This window comes from Macrotis lagotis, chromosome 4 (assembly GCF_037893015.1).
Source record: "Macrotis lagotis isolate mMagLag1 chromosome 4, bilby.v1.9.chrom.fasta, whole genome shotgun sequence".
NCBI lineage: Eukaryota > Metazoa > Chordata > Mammalia > Peramelemorphia > Peramelidae > Macrotis > Macrotis lagotis.
In genome coordinates this window covers 271,837,727-271,860,541 of record NC_133661.1, presented here as the reverse complement: position 1 = coordinate 271,860,541, position 22,815 = coordinate 271,837,727, and the positions used below count along the sequence as shown (strand labels likewise).

The following is a 22,815-nucleotide window of genomic DNA, read 5'->3' as shown; positions in this document are numbered from 1 at the left end:
TATCATTTGGCAAATTGGATAACATAGAAGTGGAATTAAATGATTCCAAATCATTGTTTTACTTAAGCCATGTTTTTCTGGAGTCATGTAACAGTACTCCACTTCATCATCATCATAATAGCAATTAAATAATAAATTTATTTATCATTAAATTATATTTAACCTTTATTTTTAAATTATATCTTATTATATTATATGTATTAAAATAGGAGATAAACATTTATATCACATGTCAGCATTTACAAAGTACTTTAATTTGGTATCTCATTTGACAAGAAAAGAAACATGCCTAATTTGCATCTGTTCATAAGACCAATACCCAGGTGATTTTAAATTCTTCTTAAAATGTCTTCTTCTGGGATGGCTAGATGGTGCAGTAGATAGAGCACCAGCCCTGGAGTCAGGAGTACCTGAGTTCAAATCCGACCTCAGACACTTAATAATTACTTAGCTGTGTGACCTTGGGCAAGCCACTTAACCCCATTTGCCTTGCAAAAACCTAAAAAAAAATAAATTAAAAAAATAAATTTCTTCTTCTGTCCATATTTTGATGTGACCAACCTCCAGTATCCCCATCTGTAAAATAGTGAGCACAATATTATCCCTCATCTGTCTCCTATGGAGATATATGAGCTAAAGGGAACTGGATTTTTCAAGAGAAAGGCATATGATTTATGTTTGTTCTGGGTATTATCTAACTCCAAACAAATGTTATTTCCTAGCCAATAAGAGTTTTCATGTATAATTTTCAGAGCTAATGCAATGAAATGGCTGATGGGAAATTTGGAGTGGAAATTTGGTCCCCCTGGTATATTGCCTTTAGGAATTGAATGATTAATTCAAAACAAGCATTGCAAATCAACCAAAAGTAAATCCACATGATTCTCATTATTTTCCTTTGAGCCCTTTTAATTTGAATTTGCTGTTTTTTGATCACCTGAATTGAAAAGAAATGAGATTTTACTCTGTCAGTACTCTTATTATAGAGGACTTAATTACTTTACCAGTAAAACTATGTTGATACTTTTTTTTTCAGATCTGACTCCTAACAACCCAATGTAGCAAAAGTAGCAATTTTACTGCATTGTTTGTTCGCTCATTTTTCTTTAATCAAAATTGAAGAGAATATAAGGAGCCTTAGTTAGAACATGGAATGACAAGTGTCAAACTCAAATAGAAAGACATTCCTGAAAATAGTGTATTGACTTAGAAAACCATGAATTAACATTATCTATTTTGTAGTATATTTTATAATATATTTTCATTTACTTTATTACTTTACTTTCATTTACTTTATTAAACATTTCCCAGTTCCCATTTTAATCTTGTGTGGGCTTTACTCAGGAATTTTGGGGTCAGTGAGTTTGACTGGGATTAGACTGAATCTAAGCTGAAATTCACTATGAAAGTCATTGATGTTCAAGGAATTGACTTCATAAGTACAGGATGGAGTAAATAGACTTACTATCCAGGAAATTTTTCTTCAATAGACCACATCTAAAGTTTAATTCTAAGAATTATAAGAAGAATATTGATAAATTGGAGAATGTTTAGAGGAGGACAATCAGGATGGGGAGAGCTTTGAGTCCTTGTCACATGAGAATTATTTATAGGAACTGAACATGTTTAGCCTGCAAAATAGAAAAAAGGGTGGGGGAGACTTTGGGAGCTGGAGGGGAGAAGGAGAAATAATAGTCAACTTTTAGTATTTTAAGGGCTCTCCCATGAAAAAAGTATTAGACTTGTTATGTTTTGGCTCCAGAGACAGATCAAGGAATAGTGAGTGGTAAAGTTGTAAAGAATCATATAGGAAAAACTCCTTAGCAATTAGAGTTGTCCAAAAGTGGAATTGGTGGCCTCAGGAATTAGTCCTCTCCTTGGAAGTTTTCAAACCTCTCAAGTATATTATAGTAGGAATTCCACTTGGGTATGAGTTAGACTAGATAACTGCTGGAGTCTCTTCTCTATTTTGTGGTAGTGTGTAGAAACAACCCATGTTATTTCAAGAACTTCTTGGAAAAGCAGCCAAAATGTAGTTTTCAATAGGTGTCTTTTTGTTCTTTCTTGCAGAAAATCTCCCCTTTATGATAATTGTTTCTTACATGCTCCTGATGGACAACCCCTTTGCACTTGTGATAGAAGGAAAGCTCAATGGTATTTAGACAAAGGCATTGGAGGTAAGTGATCCAGGTGCTGAGTATAACCCAGGGTTGAGATAGGGAGTGTCAGTGGTTCTGAAAAATAAGGAAGAAAAAAGAAATAAGTAGATATACAGAGAGATCCTGAAATAATTGTTAATGTGCACTTACCTAACCTCTGTCCATCTTTTTTAGCTATATTCTTTTTAGTCTTTGTAACTTGTTTTATGTAAATCTATCCTTAGAGTTATTAAACATTTATTTGACTTTATCATATCTCAAGTGATTTATCTGGGAGAGCTGACTGAAGCATCTGAAAAGGAGTGTCAAAACTCTATTTTATTTCTTGTCTGACCTCTGTAAAGTCCAGGCAACTTTAGTAAGAAAGTATCCCAGTAAATGGGCAAGCCTGGGACTTCAGAGCCAGATATGAACTCTTGGCTACATTCAGGGATGTGATCTTTTATGTGGTGTACTTTTCACTGGGCAATTAATTAATGAAAAAGCATTAATTAAGCATTATGTTCCAAGGACTGTGTTAAATGTTAGGAGTACAAAGAAAAAGAAGAGATGGTGCCTGCTCTCAAGAGTTTCATATTCTAATGGGGGCAGACAGCACAGAGGATGCTTCAACTACCATAGCCATAGGATATATTATTAATTCAGATGGCAATGCCTAGGAGTCTGGGTGTCATGGTAGTGCAGATGATAAGTCAGGTAATCAGATTCATTAAATTTTTTTTTGTTTTTGTTTTAGAATTTTGAAAGGCAGTGGGGTTAAGTGGCTTGCCCAAAGCCACACAGCTAGGTACTTATTAAGGGTCTGAGGCCAGATTTGAACTCAGGTCCTCCTGACTCCAGGGTTAGTGCTCTATCCACTGTGCCACCTAGCCGCTCCAAGATTCATCAAATTCTAAAGCTTCTTTCCTCTTTCCTTTTGAAGAGCTGGTAAGTGAAGATCCTTTTGTAGTCAAGTTGCAATTTGAACCATCAGGACGACCTGAATCCCCAAAAGATTATTATCTGATGGTTAAGGAGAACCTCTGTGTGGTGTGTGGCAAGAGAGAATCCTATATACGGTGAGTTTGGGTCTTTCTGGACCATCTGCTTTTGGTCCCCAAATGAAGTTATGTTACTAGTAACATAGCACAGTAACAATGCAGAATTATGGTCCTTTCCCCAAGACTGTCAACAGCAGTTTGTAGTCATGTTCCTGGTGGCTTCCATATCTCTCATGCAGTTGCAAAAAAAGCTGTCTATAGGAAACTCTTCCTGCATCTGAGGAACTGGCCTTTGACTCATGTTGATGTCTCTTTTCTTGAGGCTTTTCTTATGTCTACCACAGGAAAAAGAAGTCCTTACTATTAGAATTAGATTAGAAGTATTTCTTAATGCTCCATTTATTCAGGAAGTAAATAATGGACACCTTCCCTCTGTATCATCCTTTTCCTCACATTCATTTCATCTGCTTTTCTTTGGAGTGATCTTGAAAGCATTTTGAGTCTTGAATTCTGTTTTCAAAAAAGTTTTTCCAGATTACTTGAGTGCTTTCTGGATTATGTATTTTTTGGGATTAGAATTTTTACATATCCTTTGACAGTGAAATTGAGTCTGAATATCAAAAGATATTCTGTAGTGTTCACCCTCCTTGAAAATTTTGTTTGTTTTTGTTTTTTGCCAGGCAGTAGGATTAAGTGGCTTGCCCAAGGTCACACAGCTAGGTAATTATTAAGTATCTGAGGTCAAATTTGAACTCAGGTCCTTCTGACTCCAGGGTCTGTGCTCTATTCACTGTGCCACCTAGCTGTTTATCATAGATTTTTTTCAGAAGAAAGTTGATTTTAGGAAATAGCACTTGACTCTTAGTGAATGACTAAAATTCAGCCTTTAGAAGTAAAATTTTCCTGAGATAAGAGAAACTTACCTTTTTGAACCCACCAGGGTATAATTGCTTTATATCCTCTTATAGTTAAGAGAGACATTGGAGTTCAAATTCCTCCTCTTTTTTTTTGGTTAGGTTTTTGCAAGGCAAATGGGGTTAAGTGACTTGCCCAAAGCCACATAGCTACATAATTAAGTGTCTGAGACTGGATTTGAACTCAGGTACTCCTGACTCCAGGGCTGGTACTTTATCCACTGCGCCACCTAGTCACCTCTAAATTCCTCCTCTTTTAGGAGCCTAAATGCCTCTTGCAGTCTTCACCTTTGCTGATGGACCTTGTACCAGTTCATGAAGTAACCTGTTCAATTTCAGAACAATCCAATAATGAATCGAAACTTCTGCTCATTAATTTAAATTCTGCCCTTTGAGGCTAAGCAGTCAGGCATTTCCTTTTCCAGGAAGAGACTGTTTTTTGTGTGGTGCTCTGAGAAAAGTGATTTTAAAAAAAAGAAAATTGAGGATGAGGGCTAGTTTCCTAGTCCATACCATATAGCTTCTCACCTTTCCTCCCTGAATGTCAAAGGCCATTAGAAAACATTTTCATTCCTTAAGTGTTTTCTCTAATTCATCCAGCATTTATTAAGTACATACAAAATGTCATATAAGGCAGTGGGGATAAAAATCTCTCCTCTCAAAGAACTATTGTCATTGGCCTACTGTTGGTTCTCCTATAATTAATGAATGATATCAGAGAGGATGTTATCTGTAATTTAGGACCAATCTACTGGTAGGGTAGTTAAAATTATATCTGGAATTTTACAGTACTTTAAAGTTTGCAGAACATTTAGCATAATTATCTAATTTTTTTCTGACAATCTTATGCTGAGAGGTAGATATTATAAGCCTCGTCCTTGCTAGTAAATGTCAGTAAGGATATGAATCCAAGTCTTTTGGTTCCAAATCTGTTTGTTTCTTTCCATGACCCCATACTGTTCTAGGCATGTTTGTAGCAGATGAATTGCCCAGGGCTTCTTTGTAAGTTAATTGGAGCTCAGAATAGTATTCATTCCTCTAGATTGTGTTTGATCTCAGATAGAAATATGGAAATCTAGATCTAGCATTATGGTGTTCCACCTATCAATGGTGGATGTGTTTGGGGATGGGGGTTCATTTCAGGAAGAACGTAGTTCCCCATGAGTACCGGAAACACTTCCCCATTCAGATGAAGGACCACAACTCTCATGATGTATTACTCCTGTGTACCTCCTGCCATGCCATTTCGAATTACTATGATAACAACTTCAAGCAACAGCTGGCTGGAGAGTGTGGTGCCCCCATTGGCTCTGAGGAGGGGTTACGCTTGCTGGAAGATCCAGTTCGTCGTCAAGTGCGCTCTGGGGCCAGGGCCTTGCTCAACGCTGAGAACTTGCCTGCTTATCGAAAAGAAGAACTCTTACAGGGGATCAAGGAGTTTTTTAACACTGATACTGTCACAGACCTGATACTTCAGGAAGCAGCAAGTTTGGAAACCAGGTACCATTGAAAGTTGTAGTCAGATGGGGGAAGCACTTTCTCAAAATAAAACCTTTTTTTTATTAAATCTAACTTAATCTCTCTTATAGTTAGGGAAAAGGAATTATCCACAGAGATATATGCAGATTACCTGCATATGTGTATTTAGATTCTTATTCTATTAAGTAGAAGATGTTTATACTATTAACAAAAATATTTTCATAAGGTTGGAATAGATGATGGATTTTGACAATCTCTTTTCCATAGAGCCATCATACCTCCAAAGAAGGACCACACCATGGCTGTATGAGAATGTTCTATGCTTGTGCCTAATCATATTGTTGACTTAGATGAAATTTCAAATAAATAAGAACTTACTTGGTTTCTATTATTTGTAGATCTTAGAAGTATTTCAACTGGTACATTAGGTTCATTGGGTCATGAAAAACTCAAAAAAATAAATTGAAGTACTTCCAAGCCAATACTGGCTTTCCCTATTGAATCTTGTTTTTCAATAAGCACAGAATATTTAAAATTATTGTATTTCAAAGTCTCCAGACTCCTAATGATGTTTCTACTTGTTTTTAATGTTTCCTTTTTTTTGCTGCATGTTATTCTTTCTTTAAATAATAATATCTTAGAAATACTGACAGAAAAAGTTTATGTTCATCTTTTAGCTCATTTTAAAAAATTTTCTCACAATAACCTATAAGTAGCTTATGATATTATTACCATTTTATGGATAGCTAAGCAAAGACATTTAGAGCTAAAGTGAGAAAACTAATTAGTAGAATATAGTACAGCTACTGGGACTTAATCAGAACTATTGAAATCAAAGGAACAGCCTCCATTCCTTTTTTTTTTTTTAAGGTTTTTGTAAGGTAAATGGGGTTAAGTGGCTTGCCTAAGGCCACACAGCTAGGTAATTATTAAGTGTCTGAGACTGGATTTGAACCCAGGTACTCCTGACTCCAAGGCCAGTGCTTTATCCACTATGCCACCTAGCCGCCCCTTCTCTATTCCTTCTTAATAGAGATGGAATACTTTGGATAGAGATGTTGTCAATCTTGGTTGGTGTGTTGATTAATTTTGTTAAAATGCTTTCTTCTCTTCTAATTTTTGGGGTTTTTTTGGTCACAAAATAGAGCTCTCTAGGTAGGGGAGAGAGGAAAGATATGTTTGGAAATTAAACAAAAAGTTGTTAGCAAAATTTTTTAAATCACTTAATATTTTCATTTTTTCATAGAGGGGCAGCTAGATGGTGTAGTGGATAGAGCACTGGCTTTGGAGTCAGGACCAGAGTTCAAATTCAGCCTCAGACACTGAACACTTACTAGTTGTGTGAACTTGGCCAAGTCACTTAACCCTGATTGCCTCAAATCCAGGGCATCTCCAGTTGTCCTGATTAACACCTGGCCACTGGACCCAGATGGTTCTGGAGGAGAAAATGAGACTTGCTGACTTGATACAGCACCCCCTCACTCAAATCCAATTCATGTGCTTGTTGTGGCACCACCTCCCTTATGCCTTCTTTGAGAATGAAGGAAAAACATTATCATCAAATAAGATGAAGGACAGGTTTCTTTGACTAAGTTTATTATGCATTACATCATAAAACTTTTTCTACCTATAGACTGTCCTCCCAAATTCATCTTACTAGACTTTGATGGTTGAGATATTTGAGGAAGGACTGAAATGTGTTAGTAAATAGCTTTGAAAGAGCCAGAAAGGGTCTTGCTTAAGGAACAGTAAGGAAACTAGTGCCAGTGGGTCAAGGAGCATGTTTGGAGTGGGATGGGAGGGGGTTTTGCATAACGCTCTTGAAGTCTACAGGGGAGACACTTTTATTTTAGATGAGATTGAGAGTACTTCTTTCAGATATTCTTTGGAAGAAAATAGAATCCTTTTTTAGGTAGCATCTCATTAATCTTTAAGGCATTCTTGTAAAGTAGAAAGGTAGCAGAGATTATTCAGCCCCTGCTGTTAATGAAATGGTTTGTGAACCTACATCTAAAGAAGGATGTAATTTTATATCCTGCATATGCTACTCCTTTTTCCAAACTGGATACTCAATAGGGTATATGTGGACAGATTAACAGCTCAAGAGTACACTGTCCAGAATGGATAGACCAGTGGGTGAGTGTGCTGGCATCTTCCTGGTCTGAAAATCCATTGTTTCTAAAGGTTTTATTGATCTCTTTTTTAATATATATTTTGCATTGATTTCCAAATATATCTCACTTTCCTCCCCTTCCTAAAGAGCTGTCCCTTGTTACAAACTAAAAAAAGAGAGGAAAACAAAAGCAGTTTTAGTAACACTCACTGATATGCTGCCAGGGTTCACTCCTGATTGACAAGGTGCCCCATCATTCTAGATTTATGCCTTATGTCTTGGCAGGATTGCGAATGAGAGTTACGTTCCTCATGGTCTGAAGGTGGTACAGTGCCATGCAAAAGGTGGACTGCGCTCACTCATGCAGCTGGAGAGTCGCTGGCGCCAACACTTCTTGGACTCCATGAAACCCAAGCATCTCCCACAGCAATGGTCGGTCAACCATAATCATCGAAATCTTCTCCGGAAACATGGGGATAATCTGCTGGTGGAGCTTTCAGGTTAGCTTCTCTCCTGGCAAAAGATGGAGGGAACAGGAAGAGACCTCAAGGCTGTAGAGGGGAGTTGGGAAAGCATTTCCATTTTCCTCTCTCTCAAGCCCTCATTTGGGGTTGGTAAATATCAGAGCTTCCTTTGATAAAAACTAATCTGCACTTCTCCTGAGCCCTCTGCTGTGTGGCAGGGCAGGGCTTCCTAGAGGAAAGTGTAAGGTTTATTTGAATACTAGTTGAGCAAGGTGAATTTGATTTTCCTTGCTCTTATTTTAGTAGACACAGGAGGCTTTTATTGAATTTTTCTTAACCTCTTCTAGAGAATGAAGGACATCTGTTTAGAGTTTTTAATTCATTTATTTCCATTACAAAGGGTACTGTCAGCTTTAGAGAGTTGATCATTTCACATTTGAAAGGGGAGAAAAATCTTTTCCTGAGGGACCCAGATTCACTGTGTTTCTTGAATTAGAAACACTGAATTGTCTTAAAATCAAGCAAGCTATTTTGAATGGATCTTAATGTGAACCCTAAAGGTGCCATAGATTAAAATAGCAGCTTCTTCTTAACTTATTCCACCCTGATGCTGAAAGGGAATTATTCTTTGGCCAGAAGTTTTTCACTTGAGAAAATAGAAAAGAAGGGTAAGAGTCATTGCAGACATCAGGAAATAATCTAAATAATTTACTCTGCTTTTCTTACTCTGCTGTTCCCTACATGAATTACTTAGCCAGGTTTATGATGCAGCAATTTTCTGATAGAGAGACTTCCCCTTTTAGGATCAAAGGCATGAATTTTCTGCATCACTTCTCATTCTTTACCCTGCCCCGATCTGCAACATTGGCATCTTTTTAATCCCTAACTTATCTCTAATACTAGTCATGTTGCAAGTGTTTAGAACCCTAAGATAGCTACATGTGATATTGGTAAGTGTCCAAAATGCAACTTATTAGATATTATATATTTTTCTAATTTACCAAGAAAGTTGGTTGTGTGCTTCACCGGCTCCCAGCAGGCTTAAAAACATATGTGACCAGCATCCAACAAAAAACATGCTTTTGTAATTGTCTCCGTGTTGGCGATGGTTCTCTAATGTTGATAAATAAAACTTTTTCTAAATTTAAGGCTAATAGGTCAAAGATTTCTTAATTTTTAAAAAGTTTATAAGTAAATTTTTTTGGGGGGGAGGGAGTGTTTGAAATCCAGTTCTATAAACACCACAATTACATGTGTACACTCACAACTAAATACATGAATATTTTCTTTCTACATTTCTGCCCATTTCTAAACACTTCCTTTATCCATAAGAAGTCAAACTAGAAATAAAAGAGAGGGAAAACAAAAGTAGTTTTAGTAAAACTAACTGATAGGCTGCCTGGGTTTGAAGAAAGGAATTGGGGCAGGAATGGGAGAGCAGTGAGGAGATGGACTGAATTTATGTTCCTTTCCTCCAGCAGGGGTTGCTCTTAGCCATAGGGAGACATAAAAACTGAGTCTATATTCTACATAATTTTTTTTTTGCAGCCCTGATTTAATATGTCTATCCTGAACCACCTTAGCAACCTGTCATTAAGGCTGACATCTCATCACTCTTGTTTCCATGACTAAACCAAGTGCTTCATGAAGAAAGACCAATATTTCTTATCTAGACCACACATTTCCACACTGAGAGAAAAGCACATAATTGAAGATTATCTCCATGATAATAATTTTTTGTGGATTCAGAGCTTTTTCTCTTCTCACTTTTTTTCCTTTGTCTTGCTCCTCCCATTTTCATGGCTTTTGAGAATTTGTCCCCCCCCCCCCCCTTTTAAAGTTTTTACAAGACAGTGGGGTTAAATGAGTTGCCCAAGGTCACACAGGTAATTATTATGTGTCTGAGACCAGATTTGAACTCAGGTCCTCCTGACTCCGGGGCCAGTGCTCTATCCACTGGGTCACACAGCTGTCCCATACTTTAAAATAATATTGTTCTCATAAGTTACAGTATCTTCATGCCAGAGACTGAGGATCAGATGGCAAAAATCTGTTCCACAGAAATAGCCATTTTAATACATCCCTGATTGTAGGGTTATAGGTACTTAACAAGTACAGGTACATTTTCATTCAGTTTCCTTTTTAGCACATCTTTATTTTCTTGATTCTGATTTTGGTTTGCCATTCATTTTCTTCTTATGATTTCTTTCCCATTGCCCCCTATCATTTTATTATTTTATTTTTAAAGTTTATTTTTTTAATTTTTTTCCCCAGCTACATGCAAAATCAAGTACCAAAACCTTGGGTTCCAAATTCTCTCCCTTTCTCCCATCCCACTCCCCCCCCCATTGAGAAAGCAAGTTACTTGGTGTAGATTAAAAATGTGTAGCCATGGAAAAGATTACTACAATAGTCATAATGTAAAAGTAACATCCCTTCCCCCAAGAAAAATAAAGTGAGGGGAAAAAATGGTATGCTTCAGTCTGTATTTAGTCACCATCAACTCTGTCTTTGGGATGGATCACATTCTTTATCGTGAGTCCATTTGAGAAATTGCTTCAGTATATTTTTCTCACAGTTGCTATTGCTAGCTGTATTTCCCTGTATCCTGTTCCTCCCTGCCCCCATTTATCCTATTCTCTCCTCTTTCATCCTTTCTCTCCTCAAAAGTGACTACCTTCTCCCATGATTTCCCTCTTTTCTATCACCTACATCCCTCTCCCCTCACCTACATCCCTCTCCCCTCCCTCTGTTCATTTTCTTCCATCCATTTCCTCTATTTTTCTCTGGGACAAGATAGATTTCTATATCCAATTGAGTGTGTTTGTTATTCCCTCTCTGAGCTACTTCTGATGATAATAAGGCTCACTCACCACCCCCCTTACCTTCCTCCTCTTCCAACCCATTGCTAAAGCTTTTTCTTGCCTCTCAAGTGAAATAACTTACCCCATACCCCATTCTACCTCTCCTTTCCCTCTCTCCCAGTATGTCCCTTTCTTCCCCATTAATTCTATCTTTTAAATATATTGTACTTCAAATTCAATTCCCTCCAGTACCTCGCCTATATATGATCCTTCTAATTAATGAGAAAGTTCATATGGGTTATCAGTATCATCTTTCCATAGAGGAATACATACAGTTCAACATCATTAAATTCCTCAGAATTAGTCCTTCCCATCTACCCTCTCTATGCTTTACCTGAGGCCTGTATTTGAAAATCAAACTTTCTATTCAGTTCTGGTCATTTCATCAGGAAAGTTTGAAAGTCCCCCATTTCATTGAATGTTCATCTTTTCCCCTGGAAGAGGATGTTCAATTTGATGGATGATTGATTCTTGGTTTGTAATCCAAGCTCTTCTGCCTTCTGGAATAGCATATTCTAAGCCTTAGGAGCCCTTAATGTACAAGTTGCTAAATGTTGTGTTATCCTGACTAAAACTCCACAATATTTGAATCGTTTTTTTCTGATTGCTTGTAATATTTTCTCCTTGATTTGGGAGTTCTGAAATCTGGCTGTAATATTCCTGGCAGTTTTCATTTTGGGATCTTTTTCAGGAGGTAATTGGTGGATTATTTCAATTTCTATTTCATCCTCTGCTTCTAGGATATCAGAGCAGTTTTCCTAGAGAATTTCTTGAAATATGACATCTAGGCTGTTTTTTTTTGGGGGGGGGGGGTTCATGACTTTCAGGTAGTCCAATAATTTTAAAATTATCTCTCCTGGATCTGTTTTCCAAGTCAGTTGTTTTTCCAAATAAAATATTTCTCATTTTCTTCTGATTTTTCACTTTCAGTTTTTTTTTATTGTTTCCTGATTTCTCACAAAGTCATAAGCTTCCCTTAGCTCCATTCTATATTTTAAGGAATTATTTTCTTCATAGAGCTTTTGTGTCTCCTTTTCCATATGTCCAGTTCTGCTTTTTAAGACATTCTTCTCCTCATTAACCCTTTGGACTACTTTTTCCATTTAACCCAAACTGGTTTTTAAAGGTTTTATTTTCTTCAGTATTTTTTTGTAATTCTTTCACAATCTGCTAACTTGGTTTTCCTATATCACTCTCATTTCTCTTTCCAGTTTTACCTCTACCTCCCTTATTTGATTTTCAAAATATTTTTTGAGTTCTTCTATAGCCTGAGACCAATTCATATTTTCTTGTGGATTTTGGATATAGAAGCTTGAGCTTTGTTATCTTCTGAGTGTGTATTTTGATCCTTTGTGGGATGAAAGTAACTATCTGTGGTTGGAATTTTTTTTCTTCTGTTGTTTGCTTATATCCCCAGCCTTTGACTTGATTTTAACTCTTTGTTAACATGGGGCTCTGCTTCCAGATTGGAGGACACACTGTTCTAAGATCTTGAGGGTTTTTGCAGCTGGATTCAGGGACACCTCTCTGAGACCTGCAACTTCTCACTTCCTCCAAGATCTTATGAGAGGCTCTGACTGCTTTCCTGCCTGTGCTCTGGTCTGTGGATGACCACAAGCACTCCCCTCTACCCTGGAGCTGTGAAGGGGAGGGGTACCTGCTGTATTGCAGGCAGTGAACTGTATTGTACCTCCGCACCTTTTCCTGAGACTGGAGCCTTGATTGGGACCTAGATCTGAGTATGGGAAAATCCACAGAGTCCTGTCTTGGGGTAACAATCTCCTCCAACTCCTTTACCCTTGGTGGGCTGAGAGCTCTGGAAGCAGCTGCCCCATGGACGCTGCTGCTCCTTTGGGGCTGGGTCTGCTCAGAGGCCTGCACTGGACCAGGCTCCATTCGCTCTCTGCTGCAGCAGAGTTTTCCCGCTGAACTTCTCAATTGTCCTTGGCAATTACTGGGTTGAGAGTTCTGGAAACCACTGCCATTGCTACATACATAGGTACCCCAAGATCTGTTCCAATATGACTAGATCTGCTTGTTCCAGCAAGGCCCAAGTGGCCCTGTGGGTCTTTTGTAACCCCAGTGCAACAAGACCCTTCTCACAGATTTTCCAAGTTGTCTTGGACTGGAAAATTGTTTCACTCAGTCTTTTTGTGGTTTCTACCATACTAGAATTGGGTTGGAGTCATTATTTGGAGTATTTGGAGTGATTTGGGGAAGAACTGTGGTGAGTCTGCCATCTCAGCTCTGCCTCCTGCTTCCTGTAATTTTAAGAGATACGAAGGAAGTCTCAGATTTTTAATTATTGTGTCATACCCACATATGACTCATTTGTTCTAGTAAAAATCTTAAATGAGATGATTTAGGGTAAAGCATTTTATTAATCTTAAAGCACCATATAAATGGGTACTATTATTATTACTAGTAGTGGCTACCTTTTCTGAATTTTGCAGTTTTCCTAGAGCTAGACCTAATTACTGTGGGTAATCTTCCAAGTGGACAGTACTTTTAGTAAAAATTGAGAATTCATTATAATAATGTTAGCTAATAGTTATATAGTGCTTACTATGTGCCAAGTAATAGTAGTAGGAATGGTGATGGTGGTGGTAGTAGTAATAGGAAAACTAGGGTTGAATTTGAGTTTGTTGCTTCAATAGCTATTACATTGATATATAATATCATTAAATATAATTATGTTACATTTACATTACTTCAGTAAATTATTATTCATAAAATTATACTTTTAGAAACAGAAGTCATCTTAGTCCAATCCATACTTGAATAGAATAACCCTCTATATGACCCCTGATGATATCATCCAACCTCCCCTTGAAGACCTCCAATAACGTGGGTTCACTACCTCATGAGGCGCAGTTCATTAAACTTTAGACAAATCTACTTTTTTGGAGTTTTTTTCCTTATTTCTAAGTGAATTCTACCTCTCTGTATTCTCTAAGCTTTGGTTTTGTCATGTGTAAAATGGAGAAACTGACTCAGACCATGGTTATTTTTCTAGCTCATGTAGGCTAGTCTTGACCTCAGCCACCCTGATTCTAAGGAACAATGCACTTTACCTTACATTATGCCAATGTAGTTTGAGGGCTGCTAGAAGGGTTGAGACATTGAAAATCTCTATTAAAATGCATTTATTTTTTGACATGATAGTGTCCCAAGTCCTTATCACTTATTTCAATATCTTAGGAAGAATTTTATTTATCCAATTCTTCAGTGATTTAGTAGGCTCTTGAGAACTGTCATAGGGCACAGAACAGGTTAATTTTGCTGAAGTATAGAGGAAGGAAAATGTAGCTTTGCAGGGACCTGGGCATTTAGGCAGGTAAAGCTGACCCTCCTTAAAGGCAGGGAAGGGGATTGATAGTAGTGGTGAAGGGAGTTGTCAAAGAAGAAATGGGAGAAATGAAGAAAAATTGGAGAGTTAGGCTACCTTTTGTGAATTTTGCAGTTTTCCCAGAGCTAGACCTAATTTCTGTGGATAATCTTCCAAGTGGACAGTACTTTTAGTAAAAATTGAGGCTCCATTATAATAATAATATTAGCTAACAGTTATATAGTACTTACTGTGTGCCAAGAAGTTCACAAATATTATCTCATTTGATCCTCAAAACAACCCTAGGAGGTAGGTGCTATTATTATTTCCATTTTACAGATGAGAAAATTGAGGCATGGAGAGGTTAATTGACTTGTCCAGGGTCACAGTGTCTGAGGTCATATTTGAACTCATATTTTCCTTACTCCAGGTTCAGAGCTCTATTTACTCTTCCACCCAACTTCCCCAAACCATCAATATAAGTCAGATTGGGGAATCATTCAGCCAGTAAACATTTATTAAGCACTTAGGGCCAGGAATGAGACAGAACCTAGTTTGTGGGCTAATACAGATTGTTTTCTTTTGTGAAACGGTGCTTTCTGTTTTCAGTCATTCAACAAGTAATTATTAAGTATCTGCAGGCTTCAGGGATGTTGATAAACTTTGGAGATGCAAAGAGGAAAAAAAAAGATGAAACAATTCCGACTATCAGGGAGTTTACATTTTTATATAGCATATATATTTATATAAAAATATAAAATACAAGTTTTTAAATAAAGATGGTTGAGGAAAGGCAGGCATTAGCATGGTGGTGGTGGTGGGGTTCACAGAAGACTTCATGTAGAAAGAAAGATCTGTATTCCAGTTTTTAGGAATAAACAGGGTAGAAGTATGAAAGACAGAATGCCCTTAAGTGAGGAACAGAAAGGCTAGTTTGGCTGGACCTAGAGTGTAAGAAGAGGAATAATGTGTTATGAGTTGTTGAAGCAAAAAAAAATTAATATTGTTCTGTGCATTCAGGTACCAGTTGGCCAGAAACTATTTTAATTTACTATTATTTAAATATCTAAGCATATCTAATTTAGAGAGGCATAGTCCCATGGCAACCACCTCGCACCTCTCAGCCCTCATACCCTCAGACAAGATTCAGGTAACATTTATAGGAACCTTGAACAAGGAAAAGATTTATAAAATATAATTTGGGAGTTAACATTCCAAAACAAGAGTCACTGTTTAGCTTCTTCAATGACTATAGGATGAAAGGAAAAACCAACTTCCTTCCCTCACTATCAAGTATCACAATTTATTTTGAGTAACCAAAGAAGGTACTTCTGATGTCAGGGGATTCATTCACAAGAGTTACAATTAATTATTATTTTTTAAGGTTTTGTTTTTTTTTTTTGCAAGGCAAATGGGGTTAAGTGGCTTGCCCAAGGCCACACAGCTAGGTAATTATTAAGTGTCTGAGACCAGATTTGAACCCAGGTACTCCTGACTCCAAGGCCGGTGCTTTATCCACTACGTCACCTAGCCACCCCTAATTATTTTTCTTAATTCATTTTCCTTTATCTCCAAAGCAGGAATTCTGGAATGAACTTTTTGACCAAGAAAATACTATAAAAAAAACTATATTTTCAAAATCACTAAAAAGGAGAGTTTTTTATTTTGTTTTTGTTTTTAATATGCTTCCACAAAAGCTAGAAAGATTAAGTTGGAGCCAAGTTGTGATGGGCTTTCAAAGTTGTACAGAAAATCTTCAGGCAGTGCAAGGAAAATGGAAGGAGTTTCCTTGCTAATAAACTGTTTGTTTTTGTTTTCTTCCATGAGTACTGTTGAACCCTTTTGGCAGTAGTATATGACTCAAGGCCTATATGGCTTCCTTGGCTTGAAAAATGGGACTCAATGGAATGTCTGGGAGGTTACACTTCTAGCAGACTTGTGGGAAAGGCCAAACCTCAAAGTAGTTCTCTGAGGCTAGACTCTATTCTTTTCCAGGGTAAAAGTGAGATCCATCAAGGTGTTGGGAGAGTTGCATGTCTGGCAAACCCCAAATTCATTTTCTTTTTGAGAACAGTCCAAAATGCAGGATAGTTCTCTAATCTTGTATGACTATATAGGACCCTGGGGAAAGGGGGAATTCATCAGAGAAAAAGAATTCTATCAATTGTCTTTGGGAGGGGATGGAATAAGCACTTCTATGTTTCCAGGCTTTTACTGCACTAAGTGCTTTTACAAATAATTTCTTGTTTGATCCTTACAACAACACTGCAAGGTAGGTGCCATTATTATCTCCATTTTACAGTTGAGGAAACTGGGGCAAACAGGGGTTAAGTGATTTCCCTCACAGCCAGTAAGTGTGTGAAGCCGGTTTTGAACTTGGGTCTTTTTCACTCCGGATTCAGTGCTCTTATCTGGTATACCACCAGCTGCCTTCTCTGACCTACTGTTCATTGTTCATGCATTTTATGAATTTCTCTGGGGTGAAATAAAGGCTACTCTGTGCCAATAAAAAAAAAATAAGAGCCAGACAAAGGAGTTTTTTTTTTTTTCCTTGTCAAAATAGTGATATGGAAATGAATCTGGTCATCAGGACAGGGTGTGGTGACTTGCTTGATCTTGGGGTGGCTGACAAGTCTGAAGGACTCTGACCCCATGTGAGTTGACTTTTTTTGAACAGGATGAAGTCATCATCAACAGTGTCAAATGCAAGTAGGAATGGCAAGAAGGATAAAGTCTGAGAAAAGAACATCACGTTTGGTGATTAATCACTGGTGACTGGAGAGAGTGGTTTCAGTTGAGAAATGAGAGGAAGGATTTATTAAGCATCTAGTATGTCTTGGGCAGTGTTCAACACTTTATCTCATTTGATTCTCACAACTACCTGGGAAGGGTCTAGTATTATTCCTGTTTTACATTTGAGGAAACTGAGGCAGACAGAATTGGGTCACAGTAGTAATTGTCTGAGGCTGGTTTTGAACTCAGGTCTACCTGACTCTCGGTCCAGCACTCCATCCACTGTACCAACTAGTTGCCTCTCTCAGAGGCTTTTGGGAAGTTTCAATGAAAAAGGAGGGGAGATATAGGGAGATGTAGAGAGATGGCAAGGCTTACTTAGTGAAGTTATTTTAGGACAGGGAAGATTTGAGAGAAAAAGAGAAATAGCATGAGAATCTGCAAGTATAAGGGCTACCCGAGTGGGGGGAAAGATGAGAGAGTTGAGTGTGTTTTGAGAAGAAATCACCCTAAATGACCTCAGTTTTCTCTATAAATAAGAGGCATGGTTCTCAGCTGGTGAAAGTTGGTGGTTAAGTGTTCTGCACACATCTCTTTGTGCTCCTTAGGGTTCTTTGTTTGCTGATGTTTCTTGAATTTTTCTGTTAGAGAGCAATCCTGTTGTCATTCTGGTAACATCAGCTTCAAAGTTGCCCAGCAGAGGTCTGGGTCAGCATCATTAAACATGATCTGTGATGCAGCAACTTTCTGCATTTGATACTTATTATATGTACCTCCTAGTCCCCCCCCCCCAAAAAAAAAGCTGTGTTCAGGCCAGAGTGCCAGGGCAGGGTTAGGACTGTTAGAGCTCATGCTGATCCATTAAATCCTGGATAAGAATCAGAAATCTGAGCTCAGTTGGCCAAAGGAATGGGAAGGAGATGAAGTTGTGTTTTTATTTTTTTGTTTTGCTTTGTGTTTTTGAAGGGTTCAAGCAGTTTTATTTTCATCATTCAGAGGTGGTGTACAAAAACGCTAGCAGAGCAAGTAAATAAAAGTGGGTTAGGAACATAATTGATGTTTATGCCTGACAGTATTTAGCCAACTTTCTCCATAGCTTCTAGACACTAGGTCCACATGGCACTCTTTCTGCCTCGGCCTCCCCACTGACACCTGACAAAGCCTTTCAGATCTTCCAGAAAGTTGATGTATTCCTGGTGTTCAAAGGCCGCACTGCGCTCATTGAGTTCATCTGCAAATGGGTTGGCCAGGAAGGCCACCAGGCCAGGAAGGCTATCAGGCCAGGGACTCCATGTTCGATGTGTAGTTGGTACCTTTCAGGCGGATTCCCAGGTGGGTTGAAAACTCTCTTCCCGGATGGAGAAACTGTACCCCTTGCCTTCCTGCACCACCTCATCCTCCGGATAGTGGCGGCCCAGGGCAAGGGCCCCCTTGGTGTTGTCCTTCACAGCTTCACCTTAGAGTTTGGGGGTGACATAAGTCGAGGCTCATGCTGTTCTTGGGCTTTCTGACCCTCTGGTGGCTCATCAAAGGTTGGTGGCGTATTGGACGTGCCTGAGAGCCCCTCCCCAGCTAATCTCCCCACCAGCTTGGCTTCTGCCCCTTCCCCAGACATCTTGGGGAGGGGCTTGTGTTTCTGGATTTTCCTCTCTTTAATTTCATCTGTCAGGAATTCAGCAAAAGCCTTGTCTCCCCCCACGTGCGCCCGGGGCAGCTGCAGGAGGCAGGAGGTGCAGGTCTGGCCCAATGCCCCCAGGAGGCTTCCTAAGGCGGGAGGGCGGCAGGGGCAGGAAGGCTCTTGTGCTTTTGTTTTTGCCTGAGCTTCATTCAGTGTGGCCTCATTTTAGGACAGGAAAAATGGGGAGAAAACAGACCAGACCTATCAGTGTTGACAAATATTCTTATGTATACCAAATGAATGACAATTAAGTACCGATTAAGGATCCCACTGCCCAAACTTTTTTTTTTCCCAATTGTGTCTTTTAAGAGTTCTGGTAACATTCAGAGTGGTAAGCTACTGTATGAGCCCCCATGCTTTATCATTATTTAGTTTTCCTGATATTTCTTAAAAATTAGACTTGGTATCTAATCATTTAAGAATAGAAAAGTTGGGTGACCCTAATGTAAACATCCATGTATTTTGAAGAATAAGCTCCCAAGTCATGTGGAGTTTGTAAATGATATATTTTTAAAAAATTTATTATGAACTTGATAAATATGAATAAGCAGGAATATTTAAAATACAATCAAGAATAGAAAATTATATTTCAAAGTAGTAACTTCTCTATAATTTTTTAAGTGTATATTGAATTTAACATATTAACACAATTGTCCTGCTTGTCTTTATCTTCTTTATTTTTATTTTTTTTTAGGTTTTTGCAAGGCTAGGTAATTATTAAGTGTCTGAGACCGCATTTGAACCCAGGTACTCCTGACTACCAGGGCTGGTACTTTATCCACTATGCCACCTAGCAGCCCCTCTTCTTTATATTTTTAAATGTTTCATTGATTTTTTTACATCACTGCTTAAGATAACTAACTAGCTAATTAACATTTATATAGTGTTTTAAAGTTTGCAAAGTACTTGCATTATCTTGTGTAGTAGTCTTGTAAGGTAAGTACTACAGGTACTCTCCCCATTTTACAGATTATGAAACTGAGATTGAGAAAAGCTAAATGATTTGCCCAGGATCACCTAGCTCATGAGTCTAAGGTGGGATTCAAACCTATGTCTTCTGACCTTTAGTCCAATGCTCTATTTCTGTGCAATGATGCCTTTTGTTATGCAAGATGAATCCAAACTCAATTGAATACATATTGTCAGTAGCAGCATAAGGTGGTATGAATCAGCTGTGACCTTAGTTTGGAGACTTATATAATTACCTATATAATGAGTAATAACCTGAAATTATATACATTACCGCATACCTTTCTTAGATTACTTTCTTATACCCTTCCATGCTGAAAGGCAGTTGTGTCAGAAACCTTAGAAAGCACATAGCTGAACAGTGTCTTTGGCAGCTAGGTGGTGCAGTGGATAGAGTACTGATTTAGGAGCAGAGAAAAGACCCATCTTCCAGAATAATGCCTTGGCCATTACTGTGTGACCCTGGACATGTCACTTAACATTTTCCCTCAATTTCTTCATTTGTTAAATGAGCTAGAGAAGGAAATGAAAAACCACTCCAGTATTTTTGCCAAGAAAACCCCAAATGGGGTCACAAAGAATTGGGCACAACTGAACAACAAGAATTGTGTCTTGTTCCTTTACATCCCAATTGAATGATTATTTGACAGATACAACGAAGCAAGATATAATTGTTCATATTAATTCCTTATTAACAAGGTCTTTATGAACAATAGTAATGAGTTAACTTAATATGGATCATTATATTTAAAAGAAAACATTTTAAAAATAAATTTTATAAATGACCTCTGATTTCCCCCCCTCAATATGCATATAATGACCTGACCTGATAATTGAAAAAACATACAAATTGTAATTAAAAAGGAAAATATTATGAGATAAATAACTAAGAGAAAATTCACTTGTGACATAAGGGAAGGAATAAGAAGAAATCATAGAATTAATACTAAGTTGGAATAATGAACATGCTTCCACTCATTTCTGTTCCTATATATATCAGTATGATAGGAATGTCCAATGTGAGGACAATTTTCCTTCAGGAAATTGCAGTTGATTTGTAGCGTACATAGGGAGAGTGTTCCTGTTTAGTAATTAAGTCTGGATTGTTTGAAAGAACATCTGTAATAGCAACTTTACTGCTGTCCAGGTGTTGCTACAATTCTCACAATATTTAGAATTTCTTATTGGGTTGAAGGACCTTAAAAATTCACTATTAAGCTAGACTTTAGAAACAGACTCACCAAAAACTCTTAATCCTTTCATGTGAATCCTTGCAATAGAAATTTTGCTGAAATTAGAATTTAAGTATCCTGAGATGAGGGACTAATTTATCTTTCTATTTCAGCACTTAGCACGGTGCTGGGCACCTAGTCAAATTCCCTTTTTTTTTTTTTTTTTTTTTTTTAGGTTTTTGCAAGGCAAATGGGATTAAGTGGCTTGCCCAAGGCCACACGCCTAGGTAATTATTAAGTGTCTGAGACCGGATTTGAACCCAGTTACTCCTGACTCCAGGGCCGGTGCTTTATCCACTGCGCCACCTGGCCGCCCCTCAAATTCACTTTAAGCAACCACATTGACCTCCTCACCTGCTTTTCCAGGGAATTACAGAAAATTCATTGTCAGTGGCATTGAGTCTGAAATTGTTGACTGCCTTTCTGAACAAAGGTAATGTCTCCCTGGTTTCCTGAAGTAACTTGGCTAGAGCAGGGAACACCCATCTTTGCCAGTCCTTTATGGGGCTCAGTAATTGTAGGGGATGGTATAGTAAATTAAAAAGTGTGCTAATTTCATAAGTAGAGGACCTCAGTTTGAATCCAATTCTACCACTTATGAAGACTGTGTGACCATGTTCCTCATCTGTAAAGTGAAGAGATTGGACTCGAGAACCTCTAGGATACTTTGAACTTTGGAATAATAATAATAATAACTAAAATTTATAATATATAGTGCTTGCTTTGTGCTAAGCACTTTACAGATATCTCATTTGATCCTCTCAACAACCCTGGGAGGTAGATGCAATCATGATCTCCATTTTACAGATGAGGAAACTGAGGCAAATGAGTTAAGTGACCTTCTTAGTCACATAGTATCTATCTGAGGCAGCATTTGAACTTAGGTTTTCCTGACTTCAGGCCTACTGCACCACTCAACTGCCTTCCATAATATATTCTGAATCAAGAACCAAGTCTTATTTCTTACTTCTACATTTCCATGTAAAAAGCTTCTCTATTTTCACAGTAGAAAAATTGCCCTTAAGATAATTATAGAGAGATGCTTGGGATTGCAATTATTTTCACTTTGATCAATTATATACCTTGCCAATTATTTCAGGAATATTTTTCAGTGTTTACTTGGCCGTATTCCATGGGAACTGTTATCTAAGTAAACAAGTCAACTCCAGTGTCTACAGGTTTTCCTGGAGTTTTATTCTTATTTTTTCCCCATAATATCAGGTATGTATTGGACTGCTTTCTTTCTTTTTCTTTGCAAGGCAATGGAGCTAAGTGACTTGCCCAAGGTCTTACAGGTAATGATTAAATGTCTGAGGCAGAATTTGAACTCAGGTTCTCCTGATTCCATGGCTGGTGTTCTATACACTGCCAGCTAAAGGGGACCTGGAATACTTCCATGGTTGTATAGCAGTGGTGACAAACTCAAATAGAAATGGATCCCTGTGGGCTGCATATTGACTTAGCCACAAATTAATATTATCTATTTTGTATTTTTAAATTATTAAACATTTCTGAAGCACATTTTTACCTGGTTCAGCCATTCTTGGAGTTTAATACCTCTGGATAGAACCTTCTGAGGGAGCAAGACACTGAAAACAGAATAAGAAAGGATTGGAGACAATACCCAAGGTTAATGGAGACAATGCCCAAGAGAAACCTATTTTTATTGGGCCATCCTGATGGCCAGATACAAGAAAATATTGGACTAGAAGACCTGTTCCTTTCTTGGGATAGAACTGAGCAAAATCAGTCCTGGGAATTGATGATAATTGGGTATGATGATGAAGTTATTGTTTTAAAAGATAATTCCATTTTTCAATGATATGAGCTACCTGAGGAGTTAGGGAAGATGAAAGATTCAGTGAATATGATGACTTGTTTACCTTGCTCAGAGGTATAGGG

The 22,815-nt window shown here is 37.9% G+C and overlaps 1 protein-coding gene and 1 pseudogene across 4 annotated transcripts in view; one reads left to right on the top strand and one right to left on the bottom strand.

Moving 5' to 3' along the window:
• The window catches only part of EXD2 (exonuclease 3'-5' domain containing 2), a 104,843-nt gene that overhangs the window by 39,885 nt on the left and 42,143 nt on the right, over window positions 1-22,815 (top strand). For 3 of the 4 annotated variants that reach the window (XM_074236042.1, XM_074236044.1, XM_074236041.1), the window contains 4 exons: window positions 2,071-2,177; window positions 3,082-3,217; window positions 5,197-5,553; window positions 7,931-8,145. In XM_074236042.1, the coding sequence (XP_074092143.1) occupies window positions 2,071-2,177; window positions 3,082-3,217; window positions 5,197-5,553; window positions 7,931-8,145 (815 nt within the window). The remainder of the gene's footprint in view (window positions 1-2,070; window positions 2,178-3,081; window positions 3,218-5,196; window positions 5,554-7,930; window positions 8,146-22,815) is intronic. The other variant, XM_074236043.1, reaches the window with a different exon arrangement.
• On the bottom strand, window positions 18,141-22,454 carry LOC141520511 (complement component 1 Q subcomponent-binding protein, mitochondrial pseudogene; annotated as a pseudogene).